The sequence below is a fragment of the Protopterus annectens genome, chromosome 13.part0 (genome assembly GCF_019279795.1).
Source record: "Protopterus annectens isolate FY-2018-M chromosome 13.part0, PAN1.0, whole genome shotgun sequence".
In the NCBI taxonomy this organism is placed as follows: Eukaryota; Metazoa; Chordata; order Ceratodontiformes; family Protopteridae; genus Protopterus; species Protopterus annectens.
Genome location: NC_056747.1, coordinates 204,840,524 through 204,864,971, shown reverse-complemented (window position 1 = coordinate 204,864,971; position 24,448 = coordinate 204,840,524). Strand labels below are relative to the sequence as shown.

Sequence of the window (24,448 nt, the reverse complement as noted above, 5' to 3'; positions counted from 1 at the left end):
CAAGTACATTAACCAAAGGTGCTTATTTGACTTTTAGAAAACATATACCACCCCTAACAGGTTTCCATGTCTTTATAACTCCCTTTACTTTGAAGTTCATTTAGAATCAAGGTCATTCTTAAGATCAAGTTATCTAACACAGTCTTTGGTTTGACTTAGTAATAAAGTAATAAAGTTCCTTTACATATCTGACATTCTTCTTCTTTGCAGGTATATTAAAAAAAACCAACTAGACACTTGGATAGATCCCAGAGTACATACATTTATTGAGGAGTCTGCATTTCAAATGGCCTTTAATCAGCAGCAAATGAACAACTAAGCAACTGAACACTGAGCTGTGAACAGCATTTTAGCAACAGAAATGTCTAAAAATAGCCTTTATTATTGAAATATGTACCTTAAGTATATAGAAGCAATTTGTAAGTAATACTTGATTTTTTTCAAATAAGTGGGTGTGAGGAGCAACAATACAAGGCCTGAATGTGTAACAGAAAAGTCTAGCTACACCTCTGTGCAAGAGTCCATTTACCTATTTAATAAACTACTACATTAAAATATGCTGTTCTCTTGTCAGTGCCTTAAAACAATGCCACATGAATACAGCTGCCTTTACCTAAGAAATTAAACTGGCTTAAAATAAGTATCTGTGTTTCATTACAGTTCAATACTAACTCTCAGATGACTAGAGTTTAAATGTGGCCTGCTGTCATATAAGTAGACGGCATCATCTTGTTAACGATGCCCAGTCTGAATATGTGACAAATAATAAAACTTACCTTCTTCGTAATATTTGCTGCTATAGCTTTATATTCATCAGAGTTGGGGTCTTCTGTTGAGAGGTTGGCATTTATGATTGTAAAGGTGATACTGTATCCAATGATTGGCGGTAACGTAGTTATGGGAGGAGTAGTTGTAGCTGGTAGTTCCCTGTAGTCTAAAAATATACACGTTTATTTAGTAAACTCTTTTTGTAACAATGCACCCTAAAAGAAGATGAATATTTCATTAGCTGTAATAGTTGCTTTGAAAGTCGAATGGTGTTTCGGACAATATGTGTAGAAAATCATACAAATATGCACAACAAATTATTACATCCTAGAAATGTTACATTGTTTAGAGCTGAATTCTTTTGCATCGTGCCCTATTTAATTCAGTTGTTTTATATTCTGTTCTCAGATCCTGAGCATTACACTGTAAGTATACCTGTGGCATGTCCATCTTTGAGATCATTTAGAATGCTTTGCAATATAGTGTGCAACAAGCTTCAGTGTTAGTCTACACAGCAAATACTCTGAAGGATGGACACTGACTCAGCCACTTTGGTGACAGCTGTACAAATCATGTACACATGATCAGTGAACCCGTGAAAGTAGGGCTGATACCGCAGCTATGCTAAAGTTCATTCCATCAGTGTGCTAAAAGCAGCAAAACTCTGAATGGTGCTGAAATGGTAAGACATGCATCACGGGTGTTAGTATAAATGTCATGACATTATGCAGCACTAGAAATTAGAAGGAATTACTGCAGGATGCCCAACTGGGAGCACTGTGTGCCATGCATCACTGAAGTACAGTACAACTAGGGAATCCAGTGCAGTAGAAGGGCATATGACCTGAAGTGTACACTTCACTATTTTGTAGAACAGTGTTGTGGCATTCACTATAGTAGCGGGATACATAGCATGCTGGCTATGTGCACCATGCAGAAGAACATTATTGGGGTGTTAATTACAGTACTAGACCCTACAGCATAATTGCTATATGTGTATAATAGTGTTATAGCATGTGGTGCTTGCTATTGTAGTAGGGTGTAAAACACTGTATGTATGCTAGTGTTACAGTACAATAATTTGGGAGGGTTAATAGTAGGGTGCACAGCTTGACAGCACTATTTTTCTTTCAGAATGTTAATGCAACAGTACTGAGATGTTAAATGCAGGAGCAGGGTGCATGGCACTGCATGCATCATACAATGATATAACAGTTATGTGACACTGACTGCAGTAGGAAGGAGCACAGCATCATAGCATTGTGTAGACTACAACATTATAGTTACAGCAGGACTACGATGTTAACAATACTAAGGTAGCATGTTTGAACTGTGTGTCTTCCAGTTGCTAGTACAACAGTGCTTCACCAGCCCCCCCCAGGCACCACCTTACTCATGTGAGCTAACCCTAACCCTACATATTCATCTACTAAATACCTTTCCCTAACAGTAACACTCACCACACATACATATACCCTAACCCTAACATCTGAACACTGCTAAATGTACCCACACCTAGCCCCAGTACCAAAATTTTCATTATATTCTAAAAAGCAAATGAACTGTGATAAGTTCATTACTCATTTCTGCCTTTCAGCTGCTTATGTGCAGTAATGGATAATAAGATTCATTCAGTCGGTCATCTAGGGACAACTGCTCCAGGAAAATCAAAGATCATTGTTTCATAGATACACAAGTTCATAGGAGTTTACTAGGTTAGTGGTCCTAGATCCTTTACAGGCCTAGCCATGTTAAACCCAAGTACCCCCATTTGTACTTATTGGGTAGTTCACAGAATGAATTTATGAAAAGAGTGCACCTGGGATCAACACCAGCTACCCCTGCCCATGAGGGATTATGGTTACCATCCCAGGGGTGAATTTGCTGTCTCCCATGCAATTATCTCAAATGTGTTTGAATATTGTCAGTGAGGAGCTCTGCTTTACGTGAATAGGAAGTCTATTCCAGAGAAGCAGTAGTCTTTAGGAAACATATCTGTCTCTCCCAACATGTACTGTTAGGTTGAGATGCCTAGAGTGAGTGACTCTTGTGTCATTTCACTTGCGGATGTGCAACATTTCCATTAGGACAGGGTCAGAGACTGGCCTATAGGCCAGGCACAAACTGACTTCTCAACAGCTTGTAAGATACAGGGTAAAGTGACAGGGCTTTTAGCCTGTCCACGTAGGTCATGGTTTGTAGTCCCTGTATTTTCTTAGTAAGAAATCTCTGAGTTCTCTCCATTTGCTGCAGGTGTCTGGTGAGGTGCATGCAAAAGAGTGCATTATAATCTGTTAGTGGTCTGATGAGGGTCGAGTACAGTAGAAGTATAACATCCCTTGACCTGGATGATATGCCCTTGCTTATGAGGTGCACTATGTAGAAGGTTTTCCTTGCCACTATGAAAACTTGGAGATTGAAGTTCAGATTGCTATCAATGTGTGTTCCCAAGTCTTGAACCACTGGGTTGGAACTTGGGGGGGGGGGGGGTTGTCCTGTCAGTATTGTAATTTGTAGGGAATTCTGAATAATTCCTCCCATTTTGCAATCATCAGTGAACTTGGTGAGCCAGTGGCCATCTACTTTGGCCTGGACCTTTGAAAAATAGATGCCAAACAGTAAGGGGCTCAGCTCAAATGCCTGTAGTACTCCATTGGTGACAGGTCCACTGTTGAGGGTGGTGTCACCACTTTTGACAGAGTGTGTTTTGTCAGTGAGCCAACTGGCTACCAATCTAGTAATGTAAGGGTTAATCTCCAAATGAAAGAGTTTCTCAACAATGCTTTAGTGGGGGATTGTATTGAAAGCCTTGGCAAGGTCGAGATAGACTATGTGCGCTGTCTTACCTTGATCCATGTGTTTGGTGACTTTCTCAAAGAAGTCTCCCAGGTTACTAAGCATGATCTACCCTTACTGAAGCCAAACTGAGTTGAGTACAGCATTTGGAGGTTATCTATGTAGTTGTTGATAGAGTCAATGAGATGAGGTTGGTCAGACTTGTGGGTCTGTAGTTCCAAGGGTCAGTTGATGGCCCCCCTTTGTGCAGGAGGATTACTGTTGCTGTTATCCATTCTGCAAGAACATAGCCATTTATCCAGCTGTGATTAAACAGAACACCAAGTGGGTCCACTAGGTCTTGTTTTAGATTGTTTACTAAACAACCTGGGATATTATCTGGTCCCTTTGAGGCTTTGTTTTTGGCCTTTGTGAGCACAGAAATGACCTGTTTTCTAGGGATAGTAAGTACAGGGCTGGTGTCAGGTATGCTTTGGGATATGGTAGGTGGGGATAGGGGTGGTGAAGTTTGCACTGAATCTGTCAGCTAGCAGATTAGTGATATCTTCCAGTGTAGTATGAGTGATCCCATCTACAGCCAGTTCGGCACATAGCCTTAACTACGGATGTGATTTTATTTTCATAATATGCTTTAGAAGACTTTACAAGATTTCTGATTTTCTTGTTTAGGCTTGAGAGGGAACTATTATTCTGCAGAGTGATATCCATCTTGCTTTTGGACAACAATTTCTTCCTCTTGGTATATAATCTGTTTATACTTGAAGTCCACCACAGTGGCTTGTTTTTACGGGGAGACCTGGTTTTGATCCAGTCAGGTACAGCAAACGTTATGCAGTCATTTAAGTGTTTGTATAGGGCATTTGCATATAATTCTGCATAGTGATCATTGGTGTCTGCAAATGTGGGTGGTATGAAGCTTTTTATACCATTGCTTAGTATGATGTGGTTAGCTTTGGTGAAGTTTTTTATAACTTTTTTTCCTGTGAGCTTTGTCATTTCCAGCAGTTACTTCAAACAAGAATGATCAGTGTTCTGATCTAACCAGGAAGGGCATCGTGCATGGGGAAGTACAGTGACCCCCATGTTGCTGAGTACCATGTCCAGAATATTAGAGCTCCTAGTTGGGTGCAGACTGTTTGTTCCAGAGCATTTATGTTAACAAAGTCCAGAAACCTCTGAGTGAGCATGTTTTTGCTAGGTATATCCCCTAGTCTATTGAAGGATAATCAAAATCTTCCATGACTAAGATACTGGGCTTCATGGTGAGGGATTCCAGTAAATCAAGGTAGGGATCTATAGCTAGCAATGATGTGGTATGGTGCTTTCCCAGTACTTAATTGGGCATGGAGTAGTTCAAGAGAGTCATGTTGTTTGACCAGTCTCGAAGTGTATTGAAGTGTAATGAAAACGGATATACCTCCAGTCAAGGACATTTAAAAAAAAAAACATTTCTTTATATTCAGCATGTAAGTTAACTCATATAGCATGCTGAAAATAGCAATCAGTTCATTGCTTAATAAAAATTAAATTGTTCTTTTTTAAAAGAAAAAAATAAATGACAAGCATCAAGAATATTTAGCTTTATATTCTCACAGTGACTGTCATTTGCACATATACACCATAGACCTGCCAAGCTCTTTAGCACAAATACTTCTTTACTTCAGAGAACAAATAATTGCCTGCAGCTTTCTGTTCATTGCCATCCCGTGATCCAGTGTAGGATGGCAGTGAAGAAAAACCCTGCATTTTAAAAGTAAATCTGGTTAGCTGAGGCTACAGCTTTAGTAGAGTGGAGGTAAGTATTTTCTTACAAGCAAGCAACCAGATCTTTTCTCACTCTGTTTTATGGAGGGGGCACAGCTGTGTTGAAGATGCAAACAAGTTGCACACCATTTTTTAATATACTGACAGTCAATTAGAGTAGGAGGGGGCTGTGCTGTGGGTGAAAGTAAATTGCCCTCTTCATTTGCTCACTTTAACAACTAGCATTAAGGGCTGCTCTGCTGTTGATTTGTGTGAAATAAATTGGAATATTTACTCTCTCCATCTCTGTCTCTCTTTTTATTTGCTGGCAGAGCCAACCACCTTTGAGTTACCTGCGCTGTGGATGAAAGTAACTTGATCTTTTCATTTGACTGGCATTAAGGGCTGGTGTTTGGGTGAAATAAATTGGAATATTCTTTCTTTTTGGAGCAGGCACTAGCTATGTTGTTAATGAAAGTAAGTTGCCCTCTTCATTTTCAACATTTGAAGTCTGGCATTAAGGACTAGGCCATTGTGCATCTGTGTGAAATAAATTTTAATATTTTCTGTATTTTTTTTTTTGGGGGGGGGGGGTAGCTGTGATGTGGATGAAAGCATTTGTTTTAAGGATTGCCAAGTCCTCAAAGGTTGCAGATGCTAAATTGGAGAGGGGCTGACTGCAGATAAGGACAACTAAAATTGGAGGAACAAGAAGCTCTGCTTGTGTTGTCTGTTCAGTCAGAACAGTGTATACTTTGTGTACACACAGTATAGGCGATCCTGAATTTGACACATCACTGTAATTAATAAGGGCACTGAAAGAGAGAATGTGGTATTGAACCCCCTAATTATTTAGTCATGAGGGATTGAGTTATGTATTTGACTGGATTAGTCCTATTGCTTATTCATTTTTGTGGCACAATGTGATATTCATACTACCTAATTTTACATTGGCTAGGACACCTGGGAAATTCCAATGCTCTTTCCTTTTTCTTGTTGAAAAAAAAATTGCAGCTTGTATTTGTAATCTACTGTAAAAATAATGGTAGCACAGAGCTGAAAAAAATCAGAAGCTGAATTAGTATATCTGTAAAATAGATAAGATAATTTCATCATGTTTAAATTCTCCATACTGGAGAAAATTCAGTCAGATCCATATGGTGTTGATTCACAGAATCAGCTACTAAACAAGGAAATGGTATGGCAGCTATATCTAACAAAGTGAAGTAAAATGCAAACTTCCCTTATTAGGAACTTTTTGACTGCTTTTAATTTACATAACTTTCAACTGCACACTGGATGATTATGAGCTATTTATGTTTTAATGTATTACATCTGCGAGTTGTTTCTCAAACACAATTGTTTTTTTTTTTTATATGGAGATTTTGATTGATGGTTTTGATGGGTGTGTGTATGCAAATGTCCTTTTAAACCAGATCCACTTGTTGTGTGAGTTTTTAATGGCCCTGTTGATATCTATCGTGTGATGTAGATGAAAGCACTCAACCTTTTAAATAAAGTTCTTACCGAGCCGTATGCTACCTGGCTGTTGGTTTATTTGATTCAATTTACTTTTATGGCCCAGTATTACTTCACTAGCTCATTTGGCTTTATATATTACATGCTGCGTATAACAATTTCTATTTGACTCCACAAAAACATCTGCAGAGGCTTGCCAATTATTTCAGTACCTCTCTGTTAAACAGCATCATAGGATAGTCTTTTTTTTTTTCCAAGAGAGCACGTATTCTTAATATGATTGACAGAGAAGGTTCTAGATAATCAGACATTCTATATAACTAATGATTGTTGCAGGAAAATTTGTAAATTTGAAGTCCCATCCATATGTGCAAGCAAACCAAAACTAATAACATGCATAGCCTAAAATCCATCTTCTGCAGCCTGGCTCTGTAATTCTCAAAACCCTGAATAATCGATATACTTGCAACTCCTCTCTACCAACTCCCCTCTCCTTTAGCATATTATTTTCTCACGTTTTCCTTTCGCCCTTTCTCTTTCATTTAAACTCACCCACCTGTCATATTTCATTGTACTTCATCCTCAGCTTTGAAATCCTGTGAATCTACATAGCATATTAAATTCGTTGAAGGTTGTGCATCAGGGCCGGCAACTCGGCACATAAAAATCTACTGCCAATCATTAGCGGACCAGAGTTCCACTGTGGCGACCCCTAACCGGGAAAAGCCGAAAGACACAACAACATAATTTTTAAGAACAACTATAGAACCACAGAAAAGAACCAAAAATACGAAAACTGGTGCAGGGCTGGATAAACTTCAGCACAGCTCGAAGAGTAAAAATAACTTTAATTCTATGTTACAAAGAATAAAACATACACAAGTTAAGCGCTTTCATCTGTCAGCATACAGACTTCCTCAGAACTAGTAACTTATGATTTTACAAAAGTTTAAATAGCAGAAAATGGCACCAAAAATATGTATATTGTTCCCCTTTATCACATTTTTTGTCTATATAATGCATTTTTCCTATCTTTCACTTGTATCTTATAATAATGTTCATAAATACGTTTTTTTGTTTGAACATTATTATAAGATACAAGTGAAAGATAGGAACAATGCATTATATAGACATATATGTGATAAAGGGGAACAACATATATTTAAATTTGTTTGAACATTATTATAAGATACAAGTGAAAGATAGGAACAATGCATTATATAGACATATATGTGATAAAGGGGAACAACATATATTTAAATTTGTTATTATTGACCAGGTAGTTTGCCAACCTTATGGAGGTAATTGGAAGATGTCCCTGGCATTAAAAGAAAGTAATTGGCAAATACTTACAGATGCAACAAGATTCCCTGGTATTAATGATAGTATTAGTATTAAACCTTTTTTGATATTAGGTTAGTTACCAGTAACCAACTTCTTTGTAGTTCCCATATATAGTATAGTACTTATATAGGTTTTCATTATTCATTATATATTTCATACCTGTATGAGTTTATTTATATGTACATTAAATAGTTAATGTATCATTCTATATTTTAACATATTTTTATAAATTCTTGTATTTAACATTTTATCATAACTTATTAGAATATTTATGTTTTTAAGGGATTGAAGTGCAATGTTTTTCTAACACAATAGGGTGATGTTCCTTTAAATATATGTATATATATTTTTTGGCGCCATTTTCTGCTATTTAAACTTTTGTAAAATCATAAGTTACTAGTTCTGAGGAAGTCTGTATGCTGACAGATGAAAGCGCTTAACTTGTGTATGTTTTATTCTTTGTAACATAGAATTAAAGTTATTTTTACTCTTCGAGCTGTGCTGAAGTTTATCCAGCCCTGCACCAGTTTTCGTATTTTTGGTAACATAATTTTTAAAATAAAATTGTTTAAAACATAAACAAACTGCTGTATGTGAAAAACTAAATGCTGTATGTAAATGTAGCTAGCTTTTTTTCATTGTTAAAAACTATGTATGTATGTTATGTTACTATGTATCCCAAAGTGCATTATGTAAACATAACTGATTGATAGACTACTTACTCTCTGTATCTGGAGCTTTTCTCCCCGGGCCTCCACTGTAAAAGGACCTGTGTCCAGTCGTACTTTCTCGGTAAACAAATGTAAAATAAATAAATAATAAATAATTAACTGTGTGAGGGTAATCCAACATTCCTTTTCTATTCTCTTGTTAAATGAGAGAATTGTCATATGTTCGAGCCGTACATGTGAGGATTGAGGTTGTGCCGGCTGTATTTAATGGGAAAAGAATTAGCAGCCTGCAGAGTGCTGTTGATGTCATATATTAGTATATACTCTATCACTGAAAAATGAGGCAAAGAATCATGTAGGAACTGACACTTTTAGAATCATTTAGTTTTTGAGAAGATGGCAATGTGTAGTAGCTTTTACCCGATAACCCCACATAGTAAAAGTTCACTAGACTAGGTTCTTTTAATATTAAAGTTTGTAAGAGGCTGACATTCAGTAAATGAAAGGATACTTTACTGAAGTACGTGAGAATCATCTACAAAATTAAATAGGTCTGAGCACTAATTAGTAAGCAGTAGAGATCATGTGTAATGACATTTGTGAAGATTCTAGAGTTCCTGCAGTGGAATTCCTTTTTAGACTATTAGCAGGATTATTAAATGAAAGGAACAAATTGGAGCATGCCTGTTTTAGAATATGGATTTTAACACTAGCATCACTAAGCATGCGAACAGTAGAGAAAAACATCTCATATTATTGTCGCACTGGGAAGCAGTCTTTTTGTCATATTATGACTATATGACTATATTTTTATAAATTCAGTAACATATTGGCCCACTTTGCCCAGTTAGTATGAATGTTTAATACATTTTATACATTTGATTTCTTGATTGATGTTGGACTGCAAGGGAAGTCACCTCAAGCACATCGTTTTAGTCACCTCAAGCACATCGTTTTCAATGTATTTTCCATTTGTGCGCAACAGCATCTAGCATATACCAACCTGCCCTTATTAAAATGTATAAAAAATTAGGGGTTAACTCAACTCTGTCATGCAAAGAGATAAACAGCTGCCTTTGACCCAGATGAAGTAACTGTGACTAGTGACTCAGATGAAGGGACTGGTCAGATTACATGAGAGTGAGTGGCCAATGTCTGCTCACCTTTCCTGGTCATACATACACCTAACAGAAGTACAGAAAGCAGAAGCCAGCAGGAGTTTGACAATGATGGGAGTGGCATGGAATATGACCATCAAGCAGTGTACACTGTGGAATTAGGCATGTTATGTAATACTTGGAAGTCGGGGAGTTAGGGCATCCTAGGAAACCCCACAATGACTGCCTGGATGATGTCCCCATGTCCAGTTCTCTTTATTATGAAAAAAATGGATCAAAAGTAATTAAATACTTTTTTTATTTAAAGGTAAATAGTATGTAATAACTAGGAAGTGGAGGGCCCACCCTCCATAATTGCAAATCTTGCTGTTACATATAGTGAATTTAGGAAGTAAATTAACAAATGTTAGTACATTATTAATGATGGCTTTGCAGACATTTCATACCAGTCAGTAACAGTCAAGTAAACTATCATATTTTTCCACTTAATCTGTAGTAAAACAATATCACTGCACAGGCACTGCACATGTGAATGCAACAGCATAATCACTGTACAGTAATGGCGCATGTGAATGCAACAGCATAATCACTGCACAGGCATTGCACATGTGAATTCAACCACATAATCACTGCACAGGCACTACACATGTGAATGCAACCACATAATCACTGCACAGGCACTGCACATGTGAAAGCAACTGCATAATCACTGCACAGGCACTGCACATGTGAATGCAACTGCATAATCCCTGCACAGGCACTGCACATGTGAATGCAACCGAATAATCACTGTACAGTAACGGCACATGTGAATACAACAGCATAATCACTGCACAGGCATTGCACATGTGAATACAACCACAGAATCACTGCACAGGCACTGCATATGTGAATGCAACCACATAATCACTGCACAGGCACTGCACATGTAAATGCAACCACATAATCACTTGTACAGGCACTGAACATCTGAATGCAACAGCATAGTCACTTGTACAAGCACTGCACATGTGAAAGTGACAGCATAATCACTGCACAGGCACTGCACATGTGAATGCAACAGCATAATCACTGCACAGGCACTGCACATGTGAATGCAACAGCATAATCACTGCACAGGCACTGCACATGTGAAATCAACAGCTTGCATTACATTAGCAATGATCTAAAACCATGGACTGCTCCAGACAGTGCCAAAATGTTTTTGTCATTTCTCATTCATGGTCAAAATGTCCTTCTAAATTCTTATGTAGCTATTTTTTCCCTGTAGAAGCCTGAAATGGTATTTAAAATGGAAGTTTCAACCATGAGAAATGATTATAGAGTCACATTTTAAAGCTCCATCCCATCTCTACTATCAGTCCCTAGACCTACCAACATACCTTTTTCAAAAACACTCAACTAACCCCCCTATTCTGAATTCCTCCATTCCACCTCCTTTCACATTCCAGGTCCAACTTTTAAACAAAAAAAAAATCATTTGCAAAAACAAAACATTTATGTAAACACTGTCAAGTGTAATTATTTTATTTTATCTATCAGTCTGTCTGTCTATCTTTCCTTTGTTGACTGCGTTAGTCCTAACAGGTTAATGTCTTTTTTTACATGGGACACTTAGGGAGGTATTTATAACACTACAGCAAATTTGATCAAGGCATGGGGGAGCTACCCTACTCTTTCTGAGTGGTAGATAGCCACAGAGGTCTGTCACTTATGCTTAAGAGTTCTCCAAGATGGAGGCTAACAGGAGTAACAGAGCGAAAGGGGGAGTAGTATAAAATCATTTGAAAATATGGAGAAGGATGCTGAACAGAAGAAAATTGTGATGGATAAGGTAGCAGATGCTTTGTGGAGACTTTGAGGGCTGCTTCTGGTTTTGTAGTGGATGATACAAATAAACAGCATTTAGCTGCTTTTCAGACTAATTCTGTAGAGGGAAAAGTTCTGTTGAAAGAGCTGGAGGATGATGCAGTGCAGAACAGAAAATTGCTGGAGTTGCTTGACAAATGACAACCAGAAGAGGAGCGTACAGTACCATGGGGTGAGACAACAGATCAAGTACTGGCAGAAAAGACATATTTCAGAATGCAAGAAAACCTTTTTTCAGAAGCTGTTGGTGGTAACAACAGGTAAGAAAAAGTACTGTGAATTTTTTTCATTATATAGAGAAATATTGTGAGACTAATAACTAGAAATGGTATTGTTCCAGAGTAATACTTTGTTTGGGACAATTTAGTCATGCCATTAGGATTTTCTGTAAGATAGGTATGGTGTTTTATTCATTCAAGTAAAGAAGCCTTCTGTGACATTACATTTGAAAATGAATCTTCATTGCAAAAAATCCATAGTGAATCTGAAAAAAGAAAAAAAATACATTCACCCATGGAACAATTATATTTTAGTTGGTCAGGGACTGAATTTAGAAAAGCATGTTCTTATGCAATTCTAAACTGTTTACTTAAATATTGTGACATTTTTTAAAAATATTAAGAAACCAACAGATGACAAACATGCATGGAATGGTGGTTGGGAAATGAATGTTGTGCTAAATGTAAAATGGGATGTTTTCCAACATTTACCGAGTGTGATATTTGCAGAAGGTTTATGTGTACTTTAAAATACTAAGGGCAACTGAAAAAATGTTACTTTTGTGTTGCATGGAACATTTAATGTAAGACTATAGAAAGGTTAACAGCAACCATTATGGAGAGATAGATCATTTAATGAATAAATGTGTCCTCCCTACACACCCTACATTCCTTTTTATAACATTTTTGGTTTGACTCTGCAAACAAAGAAAGTGTAACAGCACAGAAGGAAAACATAGAAGTGACTGAAAAAGTGACTTACATAATTAAAGAACAAAAAAGGGTGGCTGAAAAGCATACCTCTCAACCTCTTAGAGCAGAAAATCTGCACAAAGCCTAAAATGATGGGGGGACAACTAGGGACAGACTTTAAATATTGCTCTTACAAACTTAGAAAGTTGATAGAATAATAGGTTTTGCATTAGCATGAATTTTTGGAAGGATGTGTAGTCTTAAACTCAAATGTTTGTCATTATTTAATAACTTCAATCATCAGTTATTTGCCAGAAAAGTACAGATTTTAGGAGGAACACACCAAAAATATGAGGCAAAAATATGGACATTCTGCGAAAATCTATGCAGTTGAGAGGTATGCTGAAAAGTTAGATATGAATGAGGAAGGTGAGACTAATTTTGTTCTTAAAAGTGATGTACATATAGGCTTTAGAGGAAACTGAAAGTGAGACTGTTAAGGGAAGGCCCAGCTAAGGAAAAAAGGGAAATTGAAGAATTTTACAAACCATCACCATCCATTTGCCACTTCATCACTTGCACCCCCAATAAAAAAACACCAGTACCTTACCCAGGACAAAACCAAATGGCTCTACATAAAGTAAACTTGCTTTTCAGTTCCATAGAGAACTTTGTATTGAAATATTATTTTTTCCAGAAGCCAAACTGTCTGAAAAAGCCTCCTGTTACATCTTAGACATTACACCTACACTCTCAACTGCAAACATCTATTCTCTGTTCAATTAAACATCCCTTTTTGCCATTTTACCCTCTCTTTTAAAGTCTCACCTTCTTATCCTAAAGTAAATAAACAAAAACCCCAACTTCAGATGCTATCTTAAAACATTCCTCCTCCAAAAGACTGAATGTACTGTGTTCACCTGGGTCATGTCATGTAACATACTAAGCACGACTTTCTACATCCCCCATTATTAGTCAGATAGATACATTTATCCCCTCTGTACATACTGCATATGAATATCCACCAAAACAATCATTTCAACATTCTATAGTGACACTTATTCACTTGAAACATCACATTTTTCATTGTATGTACTTTCGCTTATAACTTAACAACATAAATATATCAACATAAAATGTACGTTTTTTCCTGTTTTCTCTGTATTTGTATAATTTCTCTTGTTTTATAAACTGTGAAAATATTTTTCCACACATTGGCTGTACCTCTGTATTTGTATTATTTCTTTTGTTTTATAATGTATGAAAAATCCTTTATTTATTGTAACTTGGGCTGTGCCTGAAATTGGTCAGTTACTTTTTTATTACTGCATTATCCTGACAAGCACATATACATAAATAAAATAAACTTAAACAATCCACTTTGTAAAGTTTTAAACATGATCCGATATTTACAGTTTAGTTTGTGCATTAACGCAGAAGATTAATTAGAGTTTAAAAAATGAGTCCGTGATTACACACTAGTCTGAGTTTGCTAAGTTTGTATATCCTGAGGTGAATAAAGTGTGGAAGAATACAATGGTTATCATTGATGCACGTTTGTAAAACATTCAAACCAATAATGTTGTGCTTACTACAGAAACTAGATTGTTCGTTTACATAATATTTCAATTAAAGTATCATTTCCGAGCGTCATGCATTGTATGAAACTAGACACAACATATTGTCTACTTTCTTCACACTTTGATTTAATATTAGATATTGTCCACCCTCCTTTAAAGCACAGTTTAGTTTACCTGCACCAGGTAATATACTCCTTGTGCGATATCTCAAGCTTACCGTTTACATACACACTAGTGCTCATCAGATCATAGTTTCCTAGCAGAGTAAAGGTTTGGGTCACGGCTCTCAGTTCTCTGTATACAAGTACCTCATTAAAGTACTTAATGATATTATCAGGCAGAAATTTGCAAATCAGATTCACTGAAGTAGATGACGTACTATCTGTTGGCCTGCAAGAAAAAAAAAAGTCAATAGCATCCCTGAGTGTCTTGTTTGTGCATTTACTCTTGAGTCAACAAAGCAATAAATTAATGACATATTTAAATATTTCTGATATGAAGTTATTTATGCAGCAACAGTTTCAGCATCGTTTTGTATTAACTCGTAACCTTTATTCATGTGTGCTTTTAATATGCATCTACTAACAGAAGTAGACTTTGTAGCAATGATCTTATATAGTCAATAATCTTAAGCTCATTACTGAAAGAATAAATCCTGCAGGTTAACAAGAAAAAAATTCACAAACTTACGATAGAAGGGACAAATCTCTGAATTTTAATACCACTTTTCTTTGAGTACTATGTTTTAAATTATTATTTTTCCTTCCTTAATTTGCCAAATGATGGTGAACAAAAATAGCTGTGTTTTTACAAAACTCAAGTATTTCACTCTTGTTGTTTAAGAACCACAGAGTCAATTATACATTATGTAGTTTTAGAATGGGATGCATACCTCTCCACCTCTCAGCTCAAAAAATCTGGACTAAGCCAACAATTTAATGGGGGGACAAAGGCCCAAAATTAGGGACAGATTTTAAAAACTGGTCATATAAACTTTGAAAGTCCATATAATAGGTTTTGAATCATTATGTATTTTCTGAAGGATATGAAGTCTGAAGCTCAAATGTTTGTCATTATTTAATATTATTTAGTGACTTCAAATCCCAATAATTTGCTACTAAACCACACATTTTATGAAGAAAAGACCAAAATATGAGGCAAAAACGTGGATATTCTGCAAACATTTTGGACAATTGAGAAGTATGATGGGATGTGAAAGGTTACAAACTTCCATTTACTTGTCTGGGAGGCTTACCTCTACATTAAAAATGATTTTTATTTCAATATTTGTTCAGAAGGCAGTGATCACAGTTCTGCAAAAAATGATTCAAATATTTGTCCTAGACTCTGCAGTAATTGTTTTCATAAATGGTTAAGAGCCATGAGTCCACATGACTGATTCTGCAAGCTGTTAAAATTGAAAGCTTATAACAAGCATCTATGCCAATGCCAGAAAAAAAAAATGATGTACACCTAATTCTGTTAAGATATGATGAACAGGGTATCAATCAACAGGTGAATAACAGTGAAAAAAGGTGTTAGAACTTCACTCTACCACATTTAAAAGTACAAAGTGTTGCAGAAAGAAGTGTGCAACAGCTTTTAAAACTTTTTGTTTTTCATAGACATACTAGGGTTTCTTTATGTCTGTTTGATAGTGCTAAATTGTTTTACCAGCTTTCAGTGACTTTGATAACAGATAAAACAGTTTAGTGTTCCTGTATTTTTTTCTGCATATGGCAGTACACAGGGATGATAAAACTCCATGCACTGCACAGAATCATGATTGGGAATCCCCAATCATAAAACTTTATTACATGATCTTGACATGGATTCTAAGACTTGCATCCATGTCTCGAACACAAAGGTCTAACCTTCTATATTAACCACTGTAGAAAAGCAGGACTTTCAAAAGGAATTTCCGTGTTGCAAAGAACTTTTTTTTTCTTTTTAAACAAGTGCATGCATCATATTCTGATTGTCTCTGCAATGTTTTCAGATTAACAAAAGCAGTGCTAAATCAGAAGAGAAAAATTACTTTTTAATTTATTTTTGATTGTTTTGGATCCCTCAGTGATCAGCAAGATTTCTAGATGGCTGCCCTATCCACCGATTTATTCATACCTGGAGTCAATTATACAATTATACATTATGTAGTTTTAGAATGGGATGCATACCTCTCCACCTCTCAGCTCAAAAAATCTGGACTAAGCCAACAATTTAATGGGGGGACAAAGGCCCAAAATTAGGGACAGATTTTAAAAACTGGTCATATAAACTTTGAAAGTCCATATAATAGGTTTTGAATCATTATGTATTTTCTGAAGGATATGAAGTCTGAAGCTCAAATGTTTGTCATTATTTAATATTATTTAGTGACTTCAAATCCCAATAATTTGCTACTAAACCACACATTTTATGAAGAAAAGACCAAAATATGAGGCAAAAACGTGGATATTCTGCAAACATTTTGGACAATTGAGAAGTATGATGGGATGTGAAAGGTTACAAACTTCCATTTACTTGTCTGGGAGGCTTACCTCTACATTAAAATGATTTTTATTTCAATATTTGTTCAGAAGGCAGTGATCACAGTTCTGCAAAAAATGATTCAAATATTTGTCCTAGACTCTGCAGTAATTGTTTTCATAAATGGTTAAGAGCCATGAGTCCACATGACTGATTCTGCAAGCTGTTAAAATTGAAAGCTTATAACAAGCATCTATGCCAATGCCAGAAAAAAAAATGATGTACACCTAATTCTGTTAAGATATGATGAACAGGGTATCAATCAACAGGTGAATAACAGTGAAAAAAGGTGTTAGAACTTCACTCTACCACATTTAAAAGTACAAAGTGTTGCAGAAAGAAGTGTGCAACAGCTTTTAAAACTTTTTGTTTTCATAGACATACTAGGGTTTCTTTATGTCTGTTTGATAGTGCTAAATTGTTTTACCAGCTTTCAGTGACTTTGATAACAGATAAAACAGTTTAGTGTTCCTGTATTTTTTTCTGCATATGGCAGTACACAGGGATGATAAAACTCCATGCACTGCACAGAATCATGATTGGGAATCCCCAATCATAAAACTTTATTACATGATCTTGACATGGATTCTAAGACTTGCATCCATGTCTCGAACACAAAGGTCTAACCTTCTATATTAACCACTGTAGAAAAGCAGGACTTTCAAAAGGAATTTCCGTGTTGCAAAGAACTTTTTTTTTCTTTTTAAACAAGTGCATGCATCATATTCTGATTGTCTCTGCAATGTTTTCAGATTAACAAAAGCAGTGCTAAATCAGAAGAGAAAAATTACTTTTTAATTTATTTTTGATTGTTTTGGATCCCTCAGTGATCAGCAAGATTTCTAGATGGCTGCCCTATCCACCGATTTATTCATACCTGGAGTCAGAATCTACTGGCCCATTTGATCTCCTAGCAGGTGAAAGTTTGAAGCTGAGAATGGTGCCATCATATGTTGTGAGAAAATTTTAATTTTTAAGTATGTGCCAACTCCCTTCCATTATCCTACTGTGACTTTTGCAATGTTTGCTCTCAGGAACCATGTGTACTTCTATATTCCCAGTAGGTGACAAACTGCTGACTGTTGCCGAGTCCTACAGTCAGGGCCAACTGCCCCCTTAAGGTAGGCAAGTGGTTGATCGCATATCCTCTACCCCTGCATCACCTCCTCATGAGCCCACACTGCAGTTCATTCCCAAGGAGAATGAGCTGTTGACAGCTGCTTCTTTCCCACCTTTTGGAACAACTCCTCTACTAACCAAGCTTTTAGTCATATTAAAGGTGGCTGAGATATTAACGACTTACATCCCACCTTCTGTAGCAGCTTCTCAAGTGCCCAGGCCACCAGGTGACTCAAGATCATCAGGAGCTAAATTGTAAGTGCAAAGCTTTTTTTCTGTTTGAAAGTACAGCTGGCTAACAAATAAGCATTCTGATCTTTAAAAATAAGTAACAGGGTTATAGCAACACTGAAATATTTATATGTTTCTCATAGAGAGGTTTAATGATGCTCTATAGAGCTTATGAGGCTTGCAATAAAAAAAAATGCAAACTGCTCCTATATTACATTAATCTTTACTGTTATGTTAATGTATACCACAGCATTCTGTGAAGCAATGCCACATACATGACTTCCTTACTAGCTGACCACTCTGGAAATGTTTGATTGTAACACATGGCACCATAAAAGTAGTTACAATTCTTGACATCCTATACCTGAAGTTTTCTAATCAAGGTCAGGGTAGTATAATTTGGTATATATCTGAGAGGTTTTGATCAGTAAATAAATAACTGTTTCTGGACTGGACTGATCTGTTAAACAACTCATTAAGCAAACATTCTATAGAGGAACAAACCACACAGACAATAGTAGCCTTAGATAAAACTTGAAATGTTAGGAGATGCCTGCTCATATACACAGCTGTTATATACACCATTATATTATGTAAACATACCAATTGCCTTATTAATGTTATCTGCTATATACAGTAATCATGCCTGTTAAATTAGATTCCTCCAGTCAATGCATATCTGCTTAGAAAGAAACATACATGTTTTGATCATTCATTTAATCATGTCTAACTTCTCTTTCCCAGCACAACCTTAGTAATGCATGCTAGCAGTAAGCCTAAGCCGGCCACTGTTCCTAACCCTATACCTTACCTTAGAAAAAAAAACTTTCCAAAGCACTACTACTACTATTCATCTTTGGTTTGAATGTCATGGCAGGCTTTTTCTTATTAGATCAGTAAAAGATCTCTTTTGACTGGCTACAGTACAAAGCTATGTTAGCTTGTGTTAAATTATTGTTACCCATCTGATGACAATGCTGTGTTAGCTTGTGTTAAATTATTGTTACCCATCTGATGGCACTGGCTACATTACAGTGCTGTGTTAGCTTGTGTTGAATTATTGTTACCTATCTGATGGCACTGGCTACATGACAATGCTGTGTTAGCCTGTGTTGAATTAATGTTACCCATCTGATGGTAATGGCTATACAACAATGCTTTATTAGCTTGTGTTGAATTATTGTTACCCACCTGATGGCACTGGCTACACTACAGCGCTGTGTTAGCTTGTGTTGAATTATTGTTACCTATCTGATGGCACTGGCTACATGACAATGCTGTGTTAGCTTGTGTTGAATTATTGTTACCTATCTGATGGCACTGGCTACATGACAATGCTGTGTTAGCTTGTGTTGAATTATTGCTATCCATCTGATGGCACTGGCTACACTACAGTGCTGTCTTAGCTTGTGTTGAATTATTGCTATCCATCTGATGGCACTGGCTACATGACAATGCCGTGTTAGTTTGTGTTGAATTATTGCTATCCATCTGATGACACTGGCTACACAACAATGCATTATTAGCTTGTGTTGAATTATTGTTACCATCTGATGGCACTGGCTATATGACAATGCTGTGTTAGCTTGTGTTGAATTATTGCTATCCATCTGATGGCACTGGTGACATGACAATGCTGTTAGCTTGTGTTGAATTATTGTTACCCATCTGATGGTAATGGCTACACTGTGTTGTGTTAGCTTGTGATGAATTATTGCTATCAATCTGATGGCACTGGCTACATGACAATGCTGTGTTAGCTTGTGTTGAATTATTGCTATCCATCTGATGGCACTGGCTACATGACAATGCTGTGTTAGCTTGTGTTGAATTATTGTTACCCATCTGATGGCACTGGCTACATGACAATGCTGTGTTAGCTTGTGTTGAATTATTGTTACCCACCTGATGGCACTGGCTACATGACAATGCTGTTAGCTTGTGTTGAATTATTGTTACCCACCTGATGGCACTGGCTACATGACAATGCTGTGTTAGCTTGTGTTGAATTATTGTTACCCACCTGATGGCACTGGCTACATGACAATGCTGTGTTAGCTTGTGTTGAATTATTGCTATCCATCTGATGGCACTGGCTACATGACAATGCTGTGTTAGCTTGTGTTGAATTATTGTTACCCACCTGATGGTACTGGCTGCATTGCAGTGCTGTGTTAGCTTGTGTTGCTTTGCCAAACTGTTAATGAAAACTTCAACTAACATGACCTATTCAGAACAGCGGGCATGGCTTGAGTAATGGGCCCCCATTAGTGGCAGGATTCACAGAAGCCTGAAGCCAGATACGTACTGAAGGGATAAAGAATTAATCAGCACAATACATTAACTCCATTAACATTCTTGTAATGATTCTTCGAATGGATACATACACAGATGAGAAAGTGCCCTTTTAAGTTTATAGTTAGTGATGTAACATTTCCAAACCAAAGTGTGAGACAATTTTATCTGTCGATGCTAGTTTATTAGAGCCTGGGAGCTTTTTATTCCTAATGCCAGCCAGACATATTGATTAAAAATTCATAAAAAATTAAATTCCATTTCATGAGATGAAATATGAAAATCATGCCCATGCTTTTTTAAGTATAACTTCTGCTTGCTACCGTGATTGCACGTGCCCAAAAAATGTTCAAAATGTACAAAGTTAAAACAGATTCTAAATATAAAGCACTGAATAAGCAAATAAACATAGATAATGATGCTTGCTTGCTGTGCATTCAGATAACACATTCCAAGAACTCCTGTTTTTTTTTATTACTCAGACAGACTATATTTAGGACCTTTGGCCCCTGGCATTACCTTACTCACTAATCCTGCACAGACCCCTGCTCCTAACCTTAACCTTATATATTACATAAATAAACAATTTCATCCTCACTACTTCTGCAATAGTGGTACCCTTTCACACCCTCTAGGTGATCACCTTCCCACTTTTGTCCATCACCTTCCCACCCTCCTACAACGTTCTCACACATACATCTCTTCTCGGTACCCAAAAAACTTTAACCCCAATGTATTCTCCAATGCATTAAAGAATATTAACTGGAATCATTCAAAACTCTACCCCTGGAAGATGCTGTCTCCCACTTTAACATAACCTTCTTAAACCTGCTAGACTCCTTCGCTCCCTGGAAAACAAAATGCACTAAAAGTAACTCCATCCCTTGGCTAACTAAGAATACCCTAGCCACCATGCGTCTCCATGATAAAGCTTGGAATCGCTACCATAAAAGAAAAACTACTACTTCTTTCAATGAATACAAAACACTTCACAACAAAGTAAAACAACTTATAAACTCAGACTGCAAAGCCTATTTTTTGACTCTCCAAGCCCACCACAATAATAACCCAAAAAATTATGGGATGGAATCTCTTCTCTTCTTAACCCAGGTAAAAAAGAAAACTTTTGCCCTGACCCAAAAGCCTCAGACTCAGATTTAGCTACTCAATTCAACACATTCTTTATTGAATCTATTTCCAAACTAACATCATCCTTCACCGATAACCGTGTTCCCCCACAACAACCTCATCACATCCCCTCCTCCTCCAGTATCTCTAGCTCCCAACCTGCACCCTTCTCCCTGAACCCCATTCCCATCTCTACCATAAAAAAACTTCTAAAACTGAAACCTTGCTCTAATGCTCCTGATGAAATACCCTCCTACTTCCTTAAGATAGCCGCAGAAGCCATTGCCTTCTCCATCTGCATCCTAATAAATCGATCAATTTCAGAAAGCCAGGACCCCAGCTCTGGAAAAAGGCCTATATTATTCAAATGAAATCTCAAACTTCCGTCCCATCACTATCTTATCGCCTATTTCAAAACTTCTTGAAAAGTGCATCCACCTACAACTCTCACCCTATCTAATAAACAATAACCTTTGTACTCCCACCCAACATGGATTCCGACCAGGCCATAGCAGCACCACCGCTCTCCTCTCTTTCCTAGAAACTATAAATAAAGCTCGTGACACTGGTTATATTGTATCCACCCTCCTCCTAGACCTCTGTAAGGCCTTCAACACTATCTCTCATAAACTTCTCCTTACTAAGCTGTCTAAGCTGAATCTTTCCCACTCCTCTATTACCTGGTTCATCAGTTACCTATCAAATAGGCAACAAGCAGTTAAGTGGAAAATAGCTACTTCACCATTCCTAAACACTCCCACAGGTGTGCCCCAAGGCTCAATTCTGGGGCCCCTACTATTCAGTATCTTCATTAATGACTTTCACCACACCATCCCTAATGCTAACCTCATCCAATATGCAGATGACTCAACAATTATCTGTTCTGCAACTTCTACCTCTTCCTTAGCAAAATTAACCCAAGATGCCTTCTCCTCTACAGAAAAATGGATGCTAGATAACCACCTAGCACTAAACACATCCAAGACCAAATGAATGATATTCTCACCCTCTAAAAGCATTACCCTAGACAAAAACACTTTCTCTATCACCAGTCAAAATAACACTCTTCTTGAAACAGTCCCCACTGCTAAATTGTTAGGAATCATCATCGATGACCTACTAAAGTTTGATAACCATATTCAGGTAAATATTAAAAAAACACACCAGAAACTTGGTATGATTTATTGCCACAACCATTTCATCTCTCCCTCCACCAGACTTGTTCTTCCCAATACATACCTCATCCCTTCCCTCCTGTATGGTGCTTCTAGCCTTAACAATCTGCAATCCTCCCTGAAATCTAAGCTCTCCTTCTGTTACTATAAAACTTCAAAATTTGCAGCTAGCCACAGATCCAATACTCATTACTGCATCTCCCTGCACCAACTGAAGTGGCTTGAACTCCCCAATTATCTTACTTACATCAAAATTATCCAGGCAAACAAAATTATTTTTTGTCCCTCTCTCTGTCCCTCCCTTGCCTCTACCTTCAAAATGCATTGTCCAAACAGATGCCTCCGATCTAACTTCCAAAACTTAATCGAGCTACATAAACCTGCCCACCCACCAGGCAAACATCTTCTATCCTTCTGCTTAGCACGTCACTGGAATTCTCTCCCGCCTGTTATCTGTACCACTAACAGTCTGTCTCTCTTTAAAATGCTACTTCACTCACACCTAATCTCACAGTGGGAATGCTCTTGCTCTCATCTTACTATAATATTGTCACTACCTAACATATCTACTACTATCTTTCTTCCTACATAACATCCTAATACCCAAACATATCTTCTAATAACCTCCTCCAACACATAATCTCCAGAAGGAATTTGCATTCTTATTTTTGCTCCCTTAATTTGATTATAATGGAAAGTATCACAGGCTAATTTATTGTAACAGTTATTACCATGTATTCTCTTTCTAATGTCTGATAACTGTTTTGCAAGATTTGTAAAAGTTATTATCATGTAATCTTCTAATTCTAAAACTTTTTATACTTGTAATGTAATGGAGCTTTTCTCCCCAGGACTCCATTGAAAATGGGATCCTTGTGACCCAGTGGACTATCCTGGTAAGCAAACTGCAAATAAATAAATAAATTTCCCTAACAGTACCACTGATCAGAAGGACACAGAACACCCAAAAACACCAATCAGGAACAACACTAAATCTATCCCCTGTCCTAACCCTATTAATAACCCTAACCCACACCCACTTGCACATACACACTGACTAAGAATGTGGGGGTTTTGAACCTGCATTCTAGCAAGTAGTCATTCATTTTCCTGCACACTCCTACATATCTACACTTTATAAAACTTGACTTCACCTAGATGTGTGATTCTCACAAATGTGCATCACTCATTTGTCTGTTCACTGTTTTAAGGCCAATCACATATGTATTTTATACCAAATGAATGAAAAACCATATATATATATATATATATATATATATATATATATGTAGACAGATACATAGGTATATAAATATATATACATATATCAATATATATATATATAGATATATATATATATATATATATATATATATATATATTCACTTTGGAATCTCGAAATACTGAAATCTCGAAATACTGAAATATCAAATTTCAGTATCTTGAGACCAAAGTGTCGAATCTGCAGTTGCATGAATCTTCAGAATGTTGAATACGGAAATCTCGAACCTGCAGTGGTGATGGCTCGTTTGGTAAGTGTAATATTTTTTAAGGGTTTTGAGGAGTGTTTGTGTGTGTATGAGTGTGTTGGGGAGTTTTAGGTGTGTCTTAGAGTAGGTAGGTAAGCATGTGAGTGTTGAGAGTGATCGTGTTTGTATGTATGTGATATGGTTGTGTAAGGGGGGTTTAGAA

At 36.8% G+C, this 24,448-nt stretch overlaps 1 protein-coding gene across 4 annotated transcripts in view; it reads right to left on the bottom strand.

Annotated features, from left to right (window-relative positions):
- LOC122817708 (mucin-17-like) overlaps window positions 1-24,448 on the bottom strand; it is a 283,584-nt gene that overhangs the window by 37,525 nt on the left and 221,611 nt on the right. For all 4 annotated transcript variants that reach the window (XM_044090784.1, XM_044053731.1, XM_044090785.1 and 1 more), the window contains 2 exons: window positions 14,497-14,669; window positions 777-934 (listed from right to left, as the gene is read on the bottom strand). In XM_044090784.1, coding sequence (XP_043946719.1) covers window positions 777-934; window positions 14,497-14,669 — 331 coding nt within the window. The remainder of the gene's footprint in view (window positions 1-776; window positions 935-14,496; window positions 14,670-24,448) is intronic.